The following is a 21,742-nucleotide window of genomic DNA, read 5'->3' as shown; positions in this document are numbered from 1 at the left end:
ATTTTTTTTAAATTACTGGATAATGACAGATATTAAGTTTCTCCCTTTGCCAGCAGCAGCAGCAGCAGGTCACTGCAAATCTCATGAAGATTATCCAAGGTAACCCGCCTCCCATGTTCACTTATACTTTCCCAACTTGAACTCTGCCTTGGTTATGGAGGTCATTTATTTGGGTTAATATTAAGAGTTGCTTCCTTTGGAATAAATATCATTTATCAAAGAGGCATTAATGTGTTCTAAAAGATATTAATGTTAACTGCTATCCATTATCCTTAACATAAAGAAACAGTAATTTTTTATTCCTCTCAACCCCACTGCTTATTCTTTTCTTTTCCCCATCCCCCAAGCACACAAACACATGCAGAAGATTTCATCAGAATCATTCAACATGTCAGAGTTCAATTACCAACTGCTTAGATGCTAACTGGGAGGAAAACACTGAAGCCAGATGCATTGATGAAGTCAATTTTATGAAAAGAAAGCTGCCTTAACACAGAAACAGAACTTGGTAATACACCAACTATTTTTTATTTTAAGGAGATGCTTTGAGATAAAATTTAAGGTATTTTCTTTCTCCTTATGTCCAAAGACCCTTAGGTATCTCCCTCACTTAGAGCAGAACTCTGTTACAACCTTAATTTTTTAAAACTCAAACAAGAGAAGATGCATTTCATTAAAGAAATGGAAATATACACATATACAATGGTGCTATTTATTTGACAGGGGAAGGGCAGAGAGAGAATGCAAGCAGGCTCCGCACTGACAGCACGCATCCCTACGTAAACTTTACAGAACATACAGTACAAATATCCCATGTAGATGAGCCAAGTTCTGTGGTAGCTGAGTACCAAACACTTGAACAAGGACATAGAGTCAGCCTAATCTTAGTACATGTCTCTTCTGATCAATAACGCATGTAAAGGGGTGCCGGGGTAGTCGACTAAGTGACTGATTCTTGACTATGGCTCAGGTCACAATCTTGTGGTTTGTGAGACTGACCCCCACATCGGGCTCTGTGTGGTCAGATTCTCCCCTCCTTGTCCTTCCTCTGCTTGCATGAATGCACTCTCTCTTTCCCTCTCTCTCTCAAAAAAAATATTAAAAATATTATGCTTATTTAAAAAACAAGCATAAATTTTCAAAGTCCTTACCAAAAATTCCAAAGATATTCTTTTACTTAAAATAATAAATAACTGATGTGGTCCATAAGAGAATGACTTCTTTGAGGTCTTGGCAAATGGGATATATAAAGCCTGCTTCTGCTCTCTCTTAAAAATAAGAATCTCATTAGAGATTTCACTTTCCAAACACAAAGGAGGACTTTCCACAACACAAAGGAAAGGATTAAACCATTCATTTTACTGAGATAAGGACACAGTACTTGTAAGAATTTTAGTGTAAAATGTAATTTTAACCATTCATTGTTTTATGGGGAGCGTTCTTGTAATAAGCTAAAAGGATGTGGCTAAAAGTTCCCATAGAATAAGGCTAATCTTGGGGCACCTGGGTGGCTCAGTTGGCTAAGTGTCTGACTTTGGCTCAGGTCATGATCTCATGCCATCGAGCTCTGTGCTGACAGCTCAGAGCCTGGAGCCTGCTGTGGTTTCTGTGTCTCCCTTTCTTCTGCCTCTCTCCCTCTCCCTCTCCCTCTCCCTCTCTCTCTCTCTCTCTCTCTCTCTCTCTCAAAAATAAAAACATTAAGAAAAATAAGGCTAACCTTAATAGTAGGAAGGAGTTTAGTGGGCTACCTACACATGAATATTATCAATAAACATTCTTTCAGTTAGAACTGAACTCTGGCCAAAGTATCTGTAGAGTCCATTTCAACCACCGTAGAGTTCCTTAAAATAATTTTATGACTTGTTTTGTTTTCTAAATGGTAAAAAGCAGCACAGTCTGGGCTAAAACCTTTTAAAAACTGCACATATTCCAAAAATTTGAGTAGGTGCTTCAACAACAGGAATGCCAAATTTACAAGTTAATTCCAGCAACTATGCCCAAAGTAAAAATGGATGCTAATTTGTATATACTTTTCCAGTGTGATCCCAAAGTCCATTTAACATTTCTTGAGAACCCCATAAATACCCACCTATGCCCATATTCTAGACAAAAAAAGACCTATTTTGCCAAGGAAAAACATTAATTAAAGAGGAAGAAGTGACATAGGATTAAATCTTTTAAATAGGTCGAGAAGAATATTTGTTAAGAAACCAAAACTGGGGTGCCTGGATGGCTCAGTCAGTTAAGTGTCTGGCTTTGGCTCAGGTCATGATCTCACGGTTCATGGGTTCAAGCCCCACATCAGGCTCTGTGCTGACAGCTAGTTCAGAGCCTGGAGCCTGCTTCAGATTCTGTATCTCCCTCTCTCTCTGACCCTCCCCTGCTCGCAATGTCTCTCTCTGTCTCTCAAAAATAAATAAAAAACATTAAAAAATAAAAAAATAAAATAAGAGAAACCAAAACTGATTTTTATAAGAACATCATTAATATATTACAGGTACCTACTATATTAGGTGATATCACATACTATTTCTAGGAAGACATCCTAAGTTTTTTTCAAGGTTTTCTTAATAATTACCTCCAATGTGAAAACCAAAGATAAGCAGTCTTCATTTCAGAAAGGAAAAACATTTTACCAAAATGAATGCTTATTTTTGATAGAGTAAATCCAAATTTTAAAGAAAAACACAAATGTTTCACTGATAATGCTTCTAAAAAGAGGATATGTCTAAAGATATGTAAAGTTTTCCTATCACTATTTCTATTGTTTTCACTTGCTTTAAACTTTATTCTTAATATTTGTTGGTGTCAGGAGAGCTAACTCACAAGAGCCAGTATTCTTTCAGCAGTCTCATTAATCTCTGTGACAGTACCTTCTCTCAAGGTTAAATTCAAATACTTATCTTTGTTATAAATAAAAACAAAGCACCAAACCACTATTGATATGAACTTCATCCCTACCCGCCTTCAGTCTATTTTGTCTTATTATTAGAATATGAGGAAAACTTGTGGTTCTGTCAAAAGACAGAGTGTTACTGCTTAAAGAATAAAAATATAGAGGTAAATATTCTCAACTAACTGAAGATAACATTTCCTTTGTTAAAATATTTGAAGTCCTGGGACACCTGGGTGGCTCAGTTGGTTGGGCAGCTGACTTCAGTTCAAGTCATGATCTTGTAGTTCATAGGTTTGAGCCCCATATCAGGATCGCTGCTGATAGTTCAGAGCCTGGAGTCTGCTTTGGATTCAGTGTCTCCCTCTCTCTGCCCGCCCTCCTCTCACACTCACACTCACACACACACTCTCTCTCTCTCTCAAAAATAAACATTAAAAAAATGTATGTAAAGTCCTTAAAGGGTAATCTATGAAATTTTTTTTATGTCTTTATTTTATTTTGAGAGAGAGAGAGAGAGAGAGAGAGAGAGAGAGAGAGAGAGAGGAGAGGGGGGAGGGGCAGAGAGAGAGGGAGACACAGAATTGGAAGCAGGTTCCAGGCTCTGAGCTGTCAGCACAGAACCTGGCACAGGGCTCAAAACCACGGACTGTGAGATCATGACCTGAGCTGAAGTCAGCCGCCAAACTGACTGAGCTGCCCAGGCTCCCCATTCTATGAAATTTTAAAGAATACTAGAATGCTAAATATTGTAGCATCATACATTTTTTTTTAATTTGTAACTTAAATTTTATTATTTATAATGATTATAGTTGCAGTTAGTGAATGGCTACCTATATAAAATAATATTTAAGAAAGACTGAAAAGATATGGTTTTTTTTTTAATGTTTTATTTATTTTTAATACAGAGAGAGACAGAGCATGAGAGGGGGAGGGGCAGAGAGAGAAGGAGACACAGAACTGGAAGCAGGCTCCAGGCTCTGAGCTAGCTGTTAGCACAGAGCCTGACACGGGGCTCGAACCCACAAACGTGAGATCTGACCTGAGCCAAAGTCGGAGGCTTAACCGACTGAGCCACCCAGGCGCCCCTGAAAAGATATGTTTAAGGCAGTCCTTAACTAAGGCAGATATAAACTAGCACAAAAGGGAAAGTGATTAAATCATACCAAAGCAATTACAATATATTAAAAAGTATAAAATGACAAAGTATGATTAAATATATAGGCTGAGGAACAATGGATAAGACAATAACAAAACAGGATAGAGATCATCAATAAAGATGAATTTTAAGCCAGAATGTTTTAGGTGGTAAAACTGGAAATCCACAGGGAAAAGAGTCTGTATATGAAAAAGAGCATAGATAAGAAAATCAACAAACTGTATTTAAGAAACATCAACACTGCAGCATCTTTAGAATAGTAGCTATGCTAGGAAATATCTCACCTTAATGAGATTAGAAATACTTGATGGAAGACTCCAAAGGCCAGGCTAAGTGAATAGAGTTCTGGACATCTACCAATCCAATTGAAATCAATAAACACTTTTAGAGAGAACCAACTATGTACAACGTACCACGACCTGAACCCAAACTCAAATATAAGGGGGAAACAACACACAAATTATTAGTATGTAATAGAAAGTAAAATAAAAGCTCTGAAATCAAAGCAGAAACAAAGTCTAATGGAATTACAAAAGAGGCCTGATTAATTCCCAACTATAAGGATTTAGGCAGGCTTCACAAGGGAGGGAGCATTCGATCTGAACCTTATAAAGATGGGCAGCCTTTCAACAAAGAGATTTCCTAATTGCAACATCACCATCAGTCAAATCAGCTAAGATTATGCTTTCATATAATGTTTATTTAGGAGCTCCTTATTGCCGGGATTTGCCTAATTTTGGTTTTTATACAGCAATTACATATGAATTGCACTGTAACACACTTTTTGACAGAACTGGCATATCATAGCACCCAGCACAGTGACAGTTCCATAATGGGCCCTGGATAAATCTCTTCTGAGACAACTACAAATTATTCTGAAATCTTATTTAGCTAATGAAGGTGAAATATGGCTTACAAAAATATTGTGGAAACAACTCAGCACTACATTTAATCCATAGTTAAAATCCTGAGTAAGGGAAACAGAAAATTAAATGCAAACTATCAAGAGAAGAGGCACTATAATTAAACATGATAGCAGAAAAGGCTCATCACCTATACGTGCAGCACTGTTTTTATCATTCATGTCCTGTATTTGTGAATATCAAATGGAACTGTAAAATAGTTTAGATGCATGGGTCATGCTAGAAACACTTCAAATAACCATTGTTACTGTCAAGTCTTTTTTTTTTTTTTTTTAAGGTTTTATTTATTTTTGAGAGAGGGAGAGACAGCATGAGCAGGGGAAGGTCAGAGAGGGAGGGAGACACAGAATCCGAGGACAGGGCCCAGGCTCTGGGCCAGCCGTCAGCACAGAGCCTGACACAGGGCTTGAACCCACGAACTATGAGATCACAACCTGAGCCAAAGTTGGACGCTTAACCAACTGAGCCACCGAGGCTCACCCATGTATAATCAAGTCTTAATATCAGTCACGTATACACATAAAAAAGATTTTACAAAGACCTTGTAAAAGGCAGTGAATTTTGGTGAGTGTGTGTGACAGAAAAACTGGCCAAGGCAAATGTATAGATCTGTATAGGACTATCTATGATCTCCAAGGTCAGTAAAATAAAATGGAAGACCTCTATTTACCTTAGCCCAGGGAGATCACTGCTCTTTCTTGACCATTGCGAATACACTGGATTAGACCACTCCAGAATGCTGTCCTCTTTCTCAGCCTCTCAGCACCATTACCATGATGTACTTACCCACCACTCTGGAGACATTCTTCTCTCTTGCCTTCTATAAGGCCATATTCCCCTTTTTCTCTCCCATCTCAACTGATCTTTTCATTTCAGTTTCCTTTCAAACACCACCTTCTCCTGCCAACCCCATTGCAACCTACAGAGGATTTCCAACGACTCAGAGAACTCTAAGTCCAGGTTCTTCGGTTAATATTTTACATCTAGATGATATGACTGATTCTTATGGACTTCAATATGGTTTTTAAACTCAAGTCCCCAAAATTAATTTACCATAATTTCTATTTACTTAATTGCTTAGTTTTATCATTATGTTATACTGTCTTCCACATAAGGCAATAGGTTCCAGAAGGCTGTAGGGAAACATGTCTTTTCACTACTATGTAATCAAGACTAGCAACAAACTTTTACATGTAGGAAGCATTTGATAATTTTATACTAAATAAATAAGAGACATCAAGTATGTCTATGGAAAATGTATAAAAATTAGGCCTGATATCTTGGAGGAATACAGACCAATCAAGGTACATCAACTCTAATAAAACAGCCATATTTTCATATCATGGCTTTATGATTTAGGTCAAATTTTCAGATCAACTTGTTCAATTAAATTCTAAATTAAACTAAAGCTTCAAGATATCAAACAATATGGAGAACACAATAATCTGCTTTGCAAATTTAGAAATAGTATTTGAAAAAAAAACCCAAGGTATCTATCCTGTATCATTAGGCTTGGAGTTAAAATGTTTATCAAATTCACAGCTAACTTATTACAAGGGAATGGGAATGTGAAGTGGGTACTTAAAAGGGCTGAGATGGGCGCCTGGTGGCTCATTCAGTTAAGCCCCTGACTTCGGCTTAGGCCATGATCTCACAGTTCGTGGATTTGAACCCCACATCGGGCTCCGTGCTGACAGCTCAGAGCCTGGAGCCTGCTTCCAATTCTGTGTCTCCCTCTCTCTCTGCCCCTCCCATGCTCATGCTCTGTCTGTGTATCTGTCTCTCTCTCAGAAATATACATTTTTTTAAAGTGCTGAGAAAATAGAGTCAATGACAATTTTAAATAAATGTTTTATTCTGAACTAATTATACATAGAGAAAAGCTGCAAGATTAGAACCAAGTTCCCATATAATCCTCCACACAGCATCCTCCAATGTTACAAGCTTACATAACCATAGTACAGTGATCAAAATTAGGAAATTTATATTGGTATAATACTCTTTACAAAACTAAAGACCATCTTCTAATTTCAACAGTTTTCCCCCTAATGTCCTAAATCTGTTGTATCCAAGATCTCACATTTCCTTTAGTTAACATTTCTTCTAAGTTCCTGCCACTCCATCTACAATAGTGTTCAGTCTTTGTCTTTCACAATCTTGATACTTTTAAAGTGTAGTACTATGTAGTTATTTTATTAAAATGTCACAGAATTTAGATTTGCCTGGTATTTTCTCATGACTGGAATAAGATTATACATTTTGGAGTCAGAGCACAGATGTGAGATTGTCTCCTTCTCAGTATATCATATCAAAGGGACCATGATGTCAATATCTGACTACTGCTAATGTGAACCTTAACCATTCTATTAAGGTGGTGTTCACTGAAAAGTTAGTATTCCCTTTATATGTAACAAAAATCTCAGGGAGTATATTCTGAGACTATTACTCTGCAAATGTTCAGCCACTAATTTTCACAACAATCACTGGATCTTGTCTACAACAATTACTACAGAGGTGTTTGTTTCATGGTTATTTTAAAAAATCTATTTCCTTCTACATTAATTAAAAATCTTCTTCAGGAAAGAGCTGTCCTTACTCTCCTACTTACTTATGCATTTGATTATTTATATCAGTATGAGCTCATGAATATTTATTTCATTCTATGGATTAAATTCAAATATTATCATTATTTATTATTTGAGTAAAATTGTTTTAACAGGAAACATTAGGTGCTCCTTTAGGTTGGCTCCTATGTTCTTTCCACAAGCCTGCTTTCTTTTGTTGAGCACTTTCCTATTTTCCGGAACCACGAGGTTATCCAGGCTCACTGTGTATTTTCCCTGCCCCAACCCTGAAATGAACCACTTCTCCAAGATGCCTTGGTTCATTTTACTGAAGAAAGGTATATAGAAACCAGAATCTGGGTGTTAGGTGTGCTTACTGCTTCTAAGTCCTCTTAGTGGACAAAAGTAAGAAATACAAGCATACAAAACAACCTCATGCATATCAATATTTCTATATTTATTTGCATATAAATTAAATACCATGAGTTCATACTAGTATTTCTGATTCCAGGACAACACTACAGGGTTTATTTAAGCCTTCCCACTTTACTTATTTATAGCTTCTTGATTGAACAATGAAAAGCTCAGTCCTCATTATCTGTATTTATTTGAATTCTAGTATACACATCAAGTATTTTCAGAATGACTAGCCTATCCTTTGTAAGAAACACATTTATTACTGATTACAACATTTACGTACAGTTCTTTGTCTTTAGCTTTCTAGCATTCAGTAAAGGCTATGCCTTCCAAAACTATTCCTTTCTTCCCCAGCCCTCTGAGGTATTTGTATCATGTATTTATAAAACAGGTTTACCTGATAGATAGTATTTGTATTCTTTTTTGGCTTCCCCTACACATCCTGATTGGTTTTGTTTACTTAGTTTTTAGAGCATGTGAAATAGTCCTATGGTTCGGAGAGTCAGAGCTATATAAAAAGATACACTAAGAGAAGGTTCTCCTCAAACCTATTACCCCAATCCCACTCCCCCTTGTATCCACTCTTCCCACCACTTCCATAGATAACTGGTCTCTTTAAGTTTCTACTTTATCCTTCCTGTTTTCTTTTATTAAAAAAAAAGATCAGCTATATTTTCTTATACCAAGAGTAGCATATTATAGTCTTTGTGCTTCCCCCCTGCAACCCCAACTTAACAGGATGTCCATATCAGTTCATTAAAGATCTTCCCCATTTTTTTTAAAGCTGCCAAGTCATCCATTTGTGGATGTACCATATAAGACTCAAATACTCTCCTACCTATGGGCAATTAGATTATTTCTAATATTTCAAAATTACCAACATTATCACAAATAACCTTTTATATAAATATTTTTATATTGCAAGGGCTATATCTTCAGATACAAGATGATGGAGAGCCGGGTCAGTAAGTTAATTGCATACATATATGATAATTACAACCTACATTTAAAAATCATGTTTTGAACTTTAATAATTTTTAAGAGTAAAAAGCAGCTTCTACAACCAAAAAATCTGAAACTAGTTAATTTATATCACAGTTATAACAAAAAGGTACAAACAGAATACAATGGAATGTCAATGTCCTGTCTTAAGAAAGGGCACTCATAAATAAGGCCATGATAAACAATGGCAATGTTTACAGTCTGCGAGATTCCTAGGTTCTCTCCATTTTCAGGTATCATTTTCATTTCATATGTAAGGAATTTGTTTAATCTTTTTAGAACATTTTTAATGTGTTGAGCCAAGAACAATGAGTAAAGTAACAACTTATTTCCAACCTCACATTCTGCCAAAAGGAATACTTTTAGTTCCATCTGAATACTCAAAAAATAGAAAATTGAAAAGAAATAAAATTAATCTTTTCAAAACACTTTCAAGATAAAGCATGGGATTTTGTATTAAAAAAAAAACAGTACAGCAAGGACATCAAATGTGCAAATGCTACACTCAACTATCATGAATAACTTTTATGTGATGTTGAACAAGTCACAGAAGAATAAATATATGATGACTCATTTATATAAAATAAAAATACGCAAAACTAACCTCTACTTTTATTTAATATATACACAGGTTGCAAAGAACAATAAAAGTCAAAATAATAACTTCCTCTAGAGAAAGGAAGGAAAAAATGACCAGGAAGGAATATACATATGATTTCCGGGAGGCCAGTAATCTTCTAATGTCTTGAAACGAACACTTTACATGTATTATTTTAATTGTGCATACATGTGTGTTTTATGTATTTTTTCTAATGTATTTTTCTTTCAGAATAAAAAATGGTAAATTTAAAAAGTGCTATCACTGCTTTGTGGCAAACAGTAACTTCTCCTAGGAAGAGTGAAGACACCAACGAACCACCATAACTGGCGGAATAACAAAAAGTGACAACCTTCTTGTCTTGAACCAGGTTTTAACCTTCACAAACAAAAGAAAACATACTATGTGTTTATTAATGTCATCAGTAGAATTAAACTTTGGAAAGTAAGGTGGCAACTGATAAAGATTACTCATCAAATTTGAAGACATTAAGTATAAAGTATTTCTAACATGATAAAATACTTTAATCCTAGAATTATTATGCCTATAACAGAAATTTAAAAAAATTCCTTCCCTTTACACTTCCTATTTCACAAAAACATCAATAGGTGAATCCAAATACATATGCAGAAAAAATAAAACAAAAAAAACTTTAGATATTAAGAGCTATTTTTAATACAAGTCCTAAATCAATTACTCTTCTACTATTATACTCCCATGAATTCTGATTAGCCATTTCTTCAAGATCACTAGCTTTATTTAGTGGAGATTCATATTTAGAGATCACAAGCTGGGTGCTAGGAATACTGACTACCACTGGCTGTCACTTGCAACAACATGGTTAAGAAGTGAGTGGTAGAGTGAATTAGTAAAAGAGCTGAGATCACATGCAAAATATCCTAATTGTAACCCTATGCTCTTTTCACTATATTTAAATAAACTACTTCCATGTGTATCTTGCATATGGCCATCATTTGTCATTACTTTCATTTCTATCACTCACTGAGACACCTTGGAAAAGTCATTCATCCACTCTAGTTTTTTATGTAATATATAAAAGAAATAATCTGATGTCCTCATTTCTCAAATCATACAAAGAGTAAATAGGAGATTACATGTGATGGCTCTTTTGATAATAACATAAAAACTGACAAAAGATTAAAAAGACATCTTTGAGTTTATGCAGACTGGTAACAGAAAACATTAAAGGGGTAGAGGACAGAAGACAAATGAAAAAAAAGTAAGGAGGCAACATAAATAAGGGCCTGTCTTATGAATTAAATATTTTTGGTAATTAAAAACAATGTGATACTAGTTCAACAAGGGAGGTTGAAAGAAATCTTAGAAATAGCCTAATTGCTTAATAATTTCATAAAATATAAAGATGCTAAGTCAAACTTGCAAGCAATGAAATAATTTCCCATCAATGATCTAGTGAAATTGTTAGCAATGAAAAAAAAAATAAGACCCTCACCACACAAAATACCCTAAAATAATTTAAATTAAGAAGTAAAGGTAAAAAATGAAAGTCCAGAGTAACTCAAAAATACTTATAGGTAAATATTTATACATTCTCAAAACAGGGATAAACAAACCAAAAAAATCCTTGGAGAAAAGGCCAACATGGAAGAGAGATAACATTTGATTTACATTAACAAATGAAAATTTAAGACATGAATAAATACTTAGCTTCACTGGTAATCAGAGAAATATAAATATAAATTAAAACAAAAATTAAATATTTCCCATCCATCAGATTGGCACCTTAAAAAAAGGGAGGAAGAAAAGAAAATTTATAGTGTCAACTGTTGCTGGCAAGTGTGAAGGAAACCTGGTACACTCCTTCTATCAAATGGTGCTGCATTTGAGAAGATGTGCATTATTTCTATAAGGACTACGAATTGTATATAAAAAAATTTATGTAAAAGAGGAATGAAAAAAGAAATCAAAAAGTCAGATTCTTATGTCTGAAATGGATCTGTTGTGAAGTCTAAAAATGTCTTCAACAGTAGTAAGCCCTGCAAATCTCTCCAGTGAAGATTTCATGATAATGCAGTTGTGGCATAAATACCCTCTCATACAAACTAAAAGGAGCAACGAGAGAAAAACAAAGTGGCGGCGGCTTGGCAGTCTTAGCAGACATTCCTCCCTAACATTAAACTTCATCTGACAGGCTACAGATCCCAGGAAGTCTCAGGTAAAATAATTCAATTTCTCGGAGTTGTTTCCTTACCTGTAAAATGTGCACAAAACATGCCCCACAAGATCAATGTAAAATTAGAAATAATGAATGACCAAAGGCCTGGGCACATAACAGGAACTTACCAGATCATCACTAGTACTGTTGTGGAGTACTAGTCATACCTAATTTTTGAAAAATTAGGTTTACACAGCAATTATCACTCCACTGAAGTGAAAAAGTATAGCTTATACATACTGTATGACTGTGAAATATGCTCTCTAAATTGAATTTTTAAAAAGGAAGGAAAGAAAGAGGGAAAGGAAAAGGCAGAGGGGATAAAGGTAGAAGAACAAAAAACCAGAATGAAGTTAAATAGACATTAACCAAGATTAGCAATGCATTTTAATGAAAAAAAATGGCAAACAGTAACTGACCACCCTGAACCTTAAACTCATTAAACTGACATTGAACTTACCAATTAAATGCGATCAACTTGAAGATGAACTTTCTCCTATGCTGGGTATCCTCACAAAGCTGTGGAATAAAACTTGCCTTTTCTACTTAAAGCCATTCCTTTATTGCTAAACAGTTGGTCTCAGAGAAGGCAGCAAGCAGGGTTAGAAAGAGAAAAAAGAGGAGGATAAAGATGAAGAGAAAAACAACATGCAATCATGAATCAATCTCTCTTCACCCGATCCTTTCAGATTCTCCTCGGGTTCTAACCTGTAGTTGTTGGGAGCTATCATTGAGATTGTCCTCCCTCCGTCGAGCCTCCTCAAGCATCTGCGCACTCTTCTTTTTTTCCACCTGTTCCTTGTGCTTCAGATTTGCTACCTTCTTATTCTGGTCTTTCACTTGCCTATTGATAAGGGGGGAGAAAAACCAATATTTTCATATATATGCATTAAAAAGAATATTTTTATTTACAAATATATATCACTGATGCCAAAGAACACCTGAAAACCAACAAAGAATTTTTGCTTCAAAAGTTTTCTAACAATTCAAAACTTTTTCCTACTGATGGCAACAAATTGGGAACAGTGGTGTTTCAGAAACGTGCTCAATCATATACTTTATGAAGCACTAAATTATAAAATAAAAGAAAGACATAGGAAAGTCTGAAATAACAGAAGAAAAGAAACCAATTCAGAGATTTATGTTAATACAGGGAAAGTCTACTGACATCAATATTATGAAATACTTCCTCTCTTTTTTTTATTTATTTTAGGGAGAGAGAGACAGACAGACAGAAAGACAGAAAGACAGTGTGAGCAGGGAAGAGTCAGAGAGAGAGGGAGACACAGGATCTAACAACAAGCTCCAGGCTCTGAGCTGTCAGCACAGAGTCCGACGCAGGGCTCGAACCCATGAACCATGAGATCATGACCTGAGCCTAAGTCAGACATTTAACCAACTGAGCCACCCAGGCACCTCTACTTTCTCTTTTTTATTTGCATATCTATTACTGGTTTTTGATTGGTGATTAACATTAGGTTTCTAGGTAACATCTTATGCACATACCAGCCTGTATTAAGTTGATGGTCACTTAAGCTTGAGCCCATTCTTTACTGATAGAGAATTTAAAATAATGGTCAAAAAGATACGCACTAGACTTGAGAAAGGAGTGTAAGACCTCAGTGAGATCCTTAACAGAATAGAAAACATAAAAAAAGCAATCAGAGATGAAATCCATAAATGAAATTACAAATACACTATATGAAATAAATAGACTAGATGAAGCATGAGACGGAATCAGTGGCCTGGAGGACAGAGTAATGGAAAGCAATCAAGCTGAACAGGGGAGGGGGAAAAGAAATAAGAAATGCAAAAAGACTTAGGAAACTCATTGACACCATCAAGTGTAATAAAATTGGTAATACAGGAATCTCAGAACGAAGTGAGAGAGAAAAGAGGGTAGAAAATTTATTTGAAGAAATAATAGCTGAAAGCTTCCCTATATGGGGAAGGAAACAGAAATCCACAGAGAGCTCACAACAAAATCAACCCAAGGAAGTCCACACAAAGATACACCATAATTAAAGCACGAGTAGTGATCAAGAATTTTAAAAGCAGCAGGAGAAAAGAAAACAGTCATATATATGGAGACCCATTAGGCTATCAGCTGATTTTTCAGCAGAAACTTCACAGGCTAGAAGGGAGTGGCATGATACATTCAAAGAAAAAAACCTGCAGCCAAGAATACATTATCCAGAAAGGTCGGCTCCCCCAAGCTGATTAACACAACAAACAGCTTCTGGGCAGCCCTTGTGCATTTCCCCATGTGCTGTCTCACCTCACTTCACCATACATCTGTAAAGTGGGCACTATATTATTTCTATTTTAAATTTTTTTTGCTTTCTATTTTTTATTTTTATACTTTATTGTCAAGTTGATTTCCATATAACACCCAGTGCTCATCACAAGTCCCCTCCTCCATGCCCATCCCCCATTTTCCCCTCTCCTCCACTCCCCATCAACTCTCAGTTTGTTCTCAGTTTTTAAGAGCCTCAATGGTTTGCCTTCCTCTCTCTCCTTAACTATGGCCCTCATTAAGTTTCTTCTGTTCTCACCAAACTTCACACCCACAAAACAAATAACCCAGTGAAGAAATGGGCAGAAGACATAAACAGACACTTCTCCAAAGAGGACATCCAGATGGCCTATAGGCACATGAAACGATGCTCAACATCACTCATCATCAGGGAAACACAAATCAAAACCACACTGAGATACCACCTCACACCAGTCAGAGTAGCTAAAATGAACAAATCAAGAGACTATAGATACTGGCGAGGGTGTGGAGAGACGGGCACCCTCCTACACTGTTGGTGGGAATGTAAACTGGTACAGCCACTCTGGAAAACAATGTGGAGGTTCCTCAGAAAACTATCCATAGAACTCCCCTATGACCCAGCAATAGCATTGCTAGGGATTTACCCAAGAGAGACAGAAATGCTGATGCAAAGGAGCACATGTACCTCAATGTTCATAGCAACAATGTCAACAATAGCCAAGACATAGAAAAAGCCTAAATGTACATCACCTGATGAGTGGATCAAGAAGTTGTGGTATATATACTCAATGGAGTACTACATGGCAATGAGAAAGAATGAAATATGGCCATTTGTAGGAAAGTGGATGGACCTTGAGGGTGTCATGCTAAGCGAAATAAGTCAGGCAGAGAAGGACAGAAACCATATGTTTGCACTCATAGGTCTAACAGGAAAACAGGAGAATCCTAATGGAGGACCTGGGGGAGGGGAAGAGGGAAAGAGAGTTGGGGAGAGAGAGGGATGCAAAACTTGAGAGACTATTGAATGCTGAAAATGAACTGAGAGTTTAAGGGGAAGGGGGAGGGGGGAAAAGAGGTGGTGGTGATGGTGGAGGGCACTTATAAGGAAGAGCACTGGGTGTTGTATGTAAACCAATTTGACAATAAACTATTAAAAAAAAAGTTTCTCCTGTTCCACATATGAGTGAAAACATATGGTATCTGTCCTTCTCTGCCTGACTTATTTCACTTAGGATGATACCCTCAAGTTCCATCCACATTGCCACAAATGGCCAGATTTTTCTTTCTCATTGCCACGTAGTACTCCATTGTATATATAAACCACATCTTCTTGATCCACTCATCAGGTGATGGACATATAGGCTCTTTCCATGATTTGGCTATTGTTGAAAGTACTGCTATGAACATTGGCATACATGTGCCCCTATGCATCAGCACTCCTTTATCCCTTGGATAAATTCCCAGCAGTGCTATTGCTGGGTCATAGCGGAGTTCTATTGTTAATTTTTTGAGAAATCTCCACACTGTTTTCCAGAGCAGCTGCACCAGTTTACATTCCCACCAACAGTGTAGAAGGGTGCCCGTTTCTCCACATCCTCGCCAGCATCTATAGTCTCTTATTTGTTCATTTTAGTCACTCTGACTGGCCATCTCCGTGTGGTTTTGATTCTTTGTATTTCCCTGATGATGAGTGATGTTGAGCATTGTTTCATGTGTCTGTTGGCCATCTGGATGTCCTCTTTGGAGAAATGTCTGTTCATGTCTTCTGGCCATTTCTTCACTGGCTTATTTGTTTTTCAAGTGTAGAATTTGGTGAGTTCCTTATAGATTTTGGATACTAGCCCCTTATCTGATACATCATTTGCAACTAACTTTTTCCATTCCATTAGTTGCCTATTAGTTTTGTTGACTGTTTCCCTTGCCGTGCAGAAGCTTTATATCTTGATGAGGTCCCAACAGTTCATTTTTGCTTTTGATTCCCTTGCCTTTGAAGATATGTCATTATTTCTATTTTAAAAATGAGGGGCACATGGGTGGCTCAGTCAGGCATCCGACTCTTGATTTCAGCTCAGGACATGATTTCACAGTTTGTGAGATCAATCCCGACATCGGGCTCTGCACTAATGGCACAGAGCCTGTTTGAGATTCTCACTCTCCCTCTCTCTCTCTCTCTGCCCCTCCCCCACTCAGGTGCGTGCATTCTCTCCCTTGAAATAAAAACATTTTAAAAAATAATAAAAATCAAACAGTAAATTAGTGACACAGATGATAAAATAAAAGGTCATTCTGTGATGGAAGTGCACACTACTAATAAGCTATGCTAAAGCCACATTTTAGATCCGTACTTTCTGCCATCCTGAATATCCACAGAAAAAATTAGCCACAGAGAATAAACACAGTTACCAGTAAAAGGAATAAAAATGTAAATCATGTTTATGTTTGATTTTTCTGACTACAAAATTTTCTATACTAATATATTTTATTAATCTGATATCAATTATATCCTAATGGGAAAAAAACAGATTGGGACCTTTGCATTAGCATAGACCCAAAAAATGGAGCAAGATTTTCTTTTCATGAATCAAATTGCTCTTTCTCACAATTAAATTCCTCATAACATTAGTTTACTGATACAAATATTTGCTGTTTTCAGAGAGAAAAAATGTTAGATGGTGTATAAATTCTTTTTACCCTGCATCTGTGGATTATGCCAGATGGTACTAGCAACCACTAATGTCTATAGCAGTAACCTGATTATTTGGAGCACTGACACATGGAGTAAGAAATCCAATTAAAATCACCTGTGTATTTTTTGGTTCACAGGCCAACTTCACAGGCTCAACTGCTGATCCAATCAAAACCCATTTCATTCTAAAGCACTCTTTGTAATTATTATTATCTGAGAATGAGGGATTTATTTTTATCCTGACTTTGTCCCCAAGCCACAGAACTAGGTCAGTGTTTTTAGTGGTGTTTCAGAAAAGAGAATAAAAAAAATCCCATTGCCCCTATTCTATCCCAACCACCATTCCACACCAACTTGTAGTATACATTTAAAAACCAAAATTGGAAAAAAAATAAAATAAAAATAAAAAATAAAAACCAAAATTGTTTGGGGGCACCTGGGTGGCTCAGTCAGTTAAGCGCCTGACTTTGGCTCAGGTCATGATCTCTCAGTTCATGAGTTCAAGCCTTGCATCAGGTTCTGTGCTGAAAGGTCACAACCTGGAGCTTGCTTTGGATTCTGCGTCTCCCTCTAGCTCTGACCTCCCCTGTCCTCACTATCTCTCTCTCAAAAAAAAAAAAAAAAAAAAAAAAAAAAAAGCCACCTGGGTGGCTCTGTTGTTTAAGTATCCAACTTCAGTTCTTTGATTCAGGTCATGATCTCCCTGTTTGTGGGTTCAAGCCTCACATTGGATTCTGTGCTGACAGCTCAGAGCCGGGAGCCTGCTTTGGATTCTGTCTCTCCCTCCCTCTCTCTGCCCCTACCCAGCTCATGTTCTCTCTCTCGCTTTCAAAAATAAATAAACTTAAAAAAAATTAAAAAACAGAAACCAAAATGTTTATCTTAATCTTCAAAATATTGGTCATATGATTTTAATGATTATCCCCATCAACTCCAAAAAGACATGATAAAATACTAAGTAACAAATTTAGAATACCAAGCTGAATCATGCAAAGCATGATCCTAAACATATATGTGTGGATAACATACATAACTGAAAAAATTTAAAGAAGAAAAAAGAAAAAACTTGGGATTTTTTAACATTTCCTTTAATTTTTTTCTGTAGTTTCTAAATTTTCAAATATAGACAAAATATTTTTTAAAAACACTTTAAATTTACGTTTTTAAAAAATGAGATGTAGTTTTACCTCAAAATAGGATCTTCATCTATATCAAACTAACAGAAAGTAGTTCCAGTATGGCATGTTTAAGTTTCTCTTTATTTTTTCTGGTCTTTAATTTTCCACTTCCAACTCCATTTGCTCTTTATATTTTCAATTTCTTTAACTTAGTTTTCTGGCTATCAGCTTTACATTTTCACTCAACAGACTAAAGGATAATTAAATATGAAAATAAAATTATTTTATCTAATAAGTCTGGCAACCAAGAAAAGTATAGAAAATTCTAGAGGATTAAGTCAATCTCTCTGGCATTGTCCCTCCTTCCCCACCTCCTTGTATAATGTTTATGTGCACACACAACACAAATGTACGGGAAGTTTTGAATTCACAAACTGACTAGAGTGGACGAATACACCCAACTTTCTTGCCTAAAATCCTTTTCAACACTGTTTCTTGGGGAAAGAATAAAAACAGCAGTATCATCAAAACATACCTTGTAAGTAAAACAGAAGATGTTACTTGAATGTGTGTTTAGGAATAAATGTTCTGAGACATAATAGAATCTCTGAAACATGAAATTACTTTCTCTCCACTTATAAATAGATCAATATGTAATCTGATTTAAATCTGGGTTGACAAGAAAACCTGAATATGTTCATACCTTAAACAGAAAAAAAGGATCTAAATGGCTTAGTATCGTTTTTTTTTTTTAACTCTCTTAGACTGCGAAATTAATTAACTGGGGTTAAATTCAAAGTGGACTTATATCTTTTATTATTCTTCAAGCAGGAAAAGGAGAAAGAAGAGAGATTCAGAAATGAATTAATCTTTTAAAATCTGATTCTCAATTATAATCTGATATTATAATAAATAATGACATGATGAATAATAGATATAACTCTCTCCACTCTCACACAGATATGAACAGATTAATTTGTAAGAAGAGAGAAATGCAAAAATGGAAAAGAAGACAATTTGATCTCTACTGAACTCTGTCACTAGAAGTTTTATAAGATGTGGTCCACCATCTTGTTACTCGAAGTATGATACATGAACACACATCATCAGTATCACTTGGGAGCTTGTTAAAAATACAGAATTCTCAGGTTCACACCAGATCTACTAAATCTGCCCCTGTTCATTGGTTACTATTCCCTCAGCCTCTGTCTCTTAAAATCTAGACGCAAACCTGTTAGGTCACAACCACTATTGGCCCCCCTCAGCTCCTATACTCATTTTAATTAAATATATCTTATGACATGTTAATTTGCTCCTCATATTAGTGTAACCCACACGTGTATCTCATTATACCTACGAAAATGCCTTTCTAGGGGTGCCTGGCTAGCTCAGCAAAGAACGCAGCTCTTGATCTTGGGGTTGTAAGTTCCAGATCTACACTGGGTGCAGAGATTACTTAAAAATAAAAATACCTAAAGAAGGACAGAAGGGTGGAAGGAAGGACAGAAGAAGAGAAAATGCCTTCCTAGGGTTCACGGTCCATTGTTTGATATATTTTCATAATTCACAACTCATAACATAATTCCTCCTTGTGTATAGATGCTCATTAAATATTTGTTGAACAAATGCATAAAAAGGAAACTACATCCCCTCTATTGACAAATCGACCCAAAACATGGCTCTGAGGGAAAATACAGTTTAACATTACAAAACAACGTAAGCACTGAAAAATGAACACCTACCTAAGAAAGTTTGTTGGGAAAGGAGTACTTCTTGTTCTCCTTTAAAACTTACATTCTATTAAGAAACCAGCAAAACTTATTTCAGAAACTACACTTCTAGTGGCTTTTTGCTTTGTCAAATAGACAGATACATAATGCTGTGTAATAGGTCACCCTATCATAACCTCTCCATGCACATTTAAGAAAAAGCTACTATTGTCAGGTTAAAGGAAATATTAAACATCAAATCTGACTCATCTATTTGTGCTTTCATTGGCGAAAAGCAGTTTAAGCTATTTTTTAAAAAGCTTAAAAATATGTGAATTAGAAGCAAAATGATATTGGGGTGCCTGGGTGGCTCAGTCAGTTAAGCCTCCGACTTCAGCTCAGGTCATGATCTCACGTTCATGGGTTCGAGCCCCATGTTGGTTCTCATAATAACTCTCATCTATTACCATTACTTCAACGAATATTTTATGAAAGCTTCTATTGCTAGGTATTCTCCTGGCAACACAGCAGTGAAAGAAAAAAAGACAAAAATCTCAGCCCTCACTGAGTTTACAGTCTACAGGAAGATTAAGAATATAAGTAAAATACACTGTATGTCAAATGGTGATAAATGCCAATGGACAAACTTAGAGAGGAAAAGAGGAGCATGGGAATGAGCAGTGAGACTGCAATTTTAAATGAAGTGCTCAAAAAAGCCATACTGTCAAGGTGATATTTAAGTAAAGATGCAAAGGAAGTGAGGAAGTAAGCCACAGCTATGCACATATTGGAGAAAGAGCGCTCCACGCAGAGAAAACAGCAAATCTTGGATCCGACAGAAGAGTGTGCCTGGCCGCTGTGATCCAAGTGGATGGAGAGACGCAGCATACTGGCAGATGAGGTCACACAAGTAATGAAGGGCCAAACCCTCCAGCAAAGGCAAGCAAACTTTTTCTTTTTTAATCTTTTAATTTCCATTTATTTCAGAACAAAAGTCACAGGTTGTGGTCTTCACTGCCCATCTTCTCCCTACATCCATAAACTGGTGTTCAATTTTTGATCTACAAAAGAATAATTCATTTTTTTCTTTTCAAATTTTTATTTAAATTCTAGGTAGTGCAATACTGGTTTCAGGAGTAGAATCCAGTGATTCATTACTTAGCAAACTTTTTTTTGGTAAAGGGTCAGATAGTATTTTACACTTTGTAATCCATACAATCTGTGTCACACATTCCTCTCTGTTTTTTTAACCATTTTAAATACGTGAAACCCATTCTCAGCTTGCAAGCTATATAAAGGGCACAGGGGGGTTGTAGTTTGCTAATCCTTGCTGCAGAGGCTTGTAGATCACTGAAAAGCCTTTGCTTTAGGTAGCAATTCTTGGTATCATAAAGTACAAAAGAGTAGCTCATAAAAACTAATAAGAATAATCTAATAAAAATGCAAGTTTCAATCAAATGAGAAAGCTACATATTTGTCTATAATTCAAAAACCAGCATGCATTCTAAACCCAACTGTGAAATTCTCCAGTAAAAAGTTAGCTTTCACTCGTCTATTTAGCAAATATTTACTGAATGCCAACAAAGGCTACATAGTTTTTTTTCTTCCTTCAAATTTTTATTTAAGTTCCAGTTAGTTAATATATAATGTAATACTGGTTTCAGGAATAGAACTGAGTGATTCATCACTTACATATAACACCCAGGGCTTATCACAAGTGCCCTTCTTAATACCCATCTCCCATTTAGCCCATCCCCCCCACCTACCTCCCCTCCATCAACCCTGTTTGTCTCCTATAGTCTCATGGTTTTCTTCTTTCTTCCCCTTCCCCTATGTTCATTTGTTTTGTTTCTTAAATTCCACATGAATGAAATCATACAGTATTTGTCTTTCTCTGACAGACTTATTTTGCTTAGCATAATACACTCTAGCTCCATCCACATTGTTGTGAATAAGGGCTGCATGGATTTAAGGAAGAGAACAGACTACAACCTCACTACTCTCGTGGAACCTATTGTTGATAGAGGCAAAACAATTTCAACTAACAAAGAAGCATCACATAGCACAGCGGCATGTCCTATGGGAAAAATCAAATGGAGCAATGTAATAGAGATCCTGAACGTGATAATAGTGTATTTAGCTACAATGGTCAGGGTAGACATCACTGAGGAACTGTCATGGAGGATGTGAAAAGCGAG

At 36.1% G+C, this 21,742-nt stretch overlaps 1 protein-coding gene across 9 annotated transcripts in view; it reads right to left on the bottom strand.

The window, feature by feature from the left end:
- The window catches only part of ERC1 (ELKS/RAB6-interacting/CAST family member 1), a 516,785-nt gene that overhangs the window by 277,743 nt on the left and 217,300 nt on the right, over window positions 1-21,742 (bottom strand). For all 9 annotated transcript variants that reach the window (XR_003914152.1, XM_029953456.1, XM_029953457.1 and 6 more), the window contains one exon: window positions 12,462-12,597. Coding sequence is in view for 8 of the 9 variants with exons in the window: in XM_029953456.1 (XP_029809316.1) it covers window positions 12,462-12,597 (136 nt within the window). In the remaining variant the exon portion in view is untranslated. The remainder of the gene's footprint in view (window positions 1-12,461; window positions 12,598-21,742) is intronic.

The sequence above is a fragment of the Suricata suricatta genome, chromosome 10 (assembly GCF_006229205.1).
Source record: "Suricata suricatta isolate VVHF042 chromosome 10, meerkat_22Aug2017_6uvM2_HiC, whole genome shotgun sequence".
NCBI classification, from domain to species: domain Eukaryota; kingdom Metazoa; phylum Chordata; class Mammalia; order Carnivora; family Herpestidae; genus Suricata; species Suricata suricatta.
The sequence above is the reverse complement of the archived record's forward strand: the minus strand, read 5'-3'. Positions and strand labels throughout refer to the sequence as shown.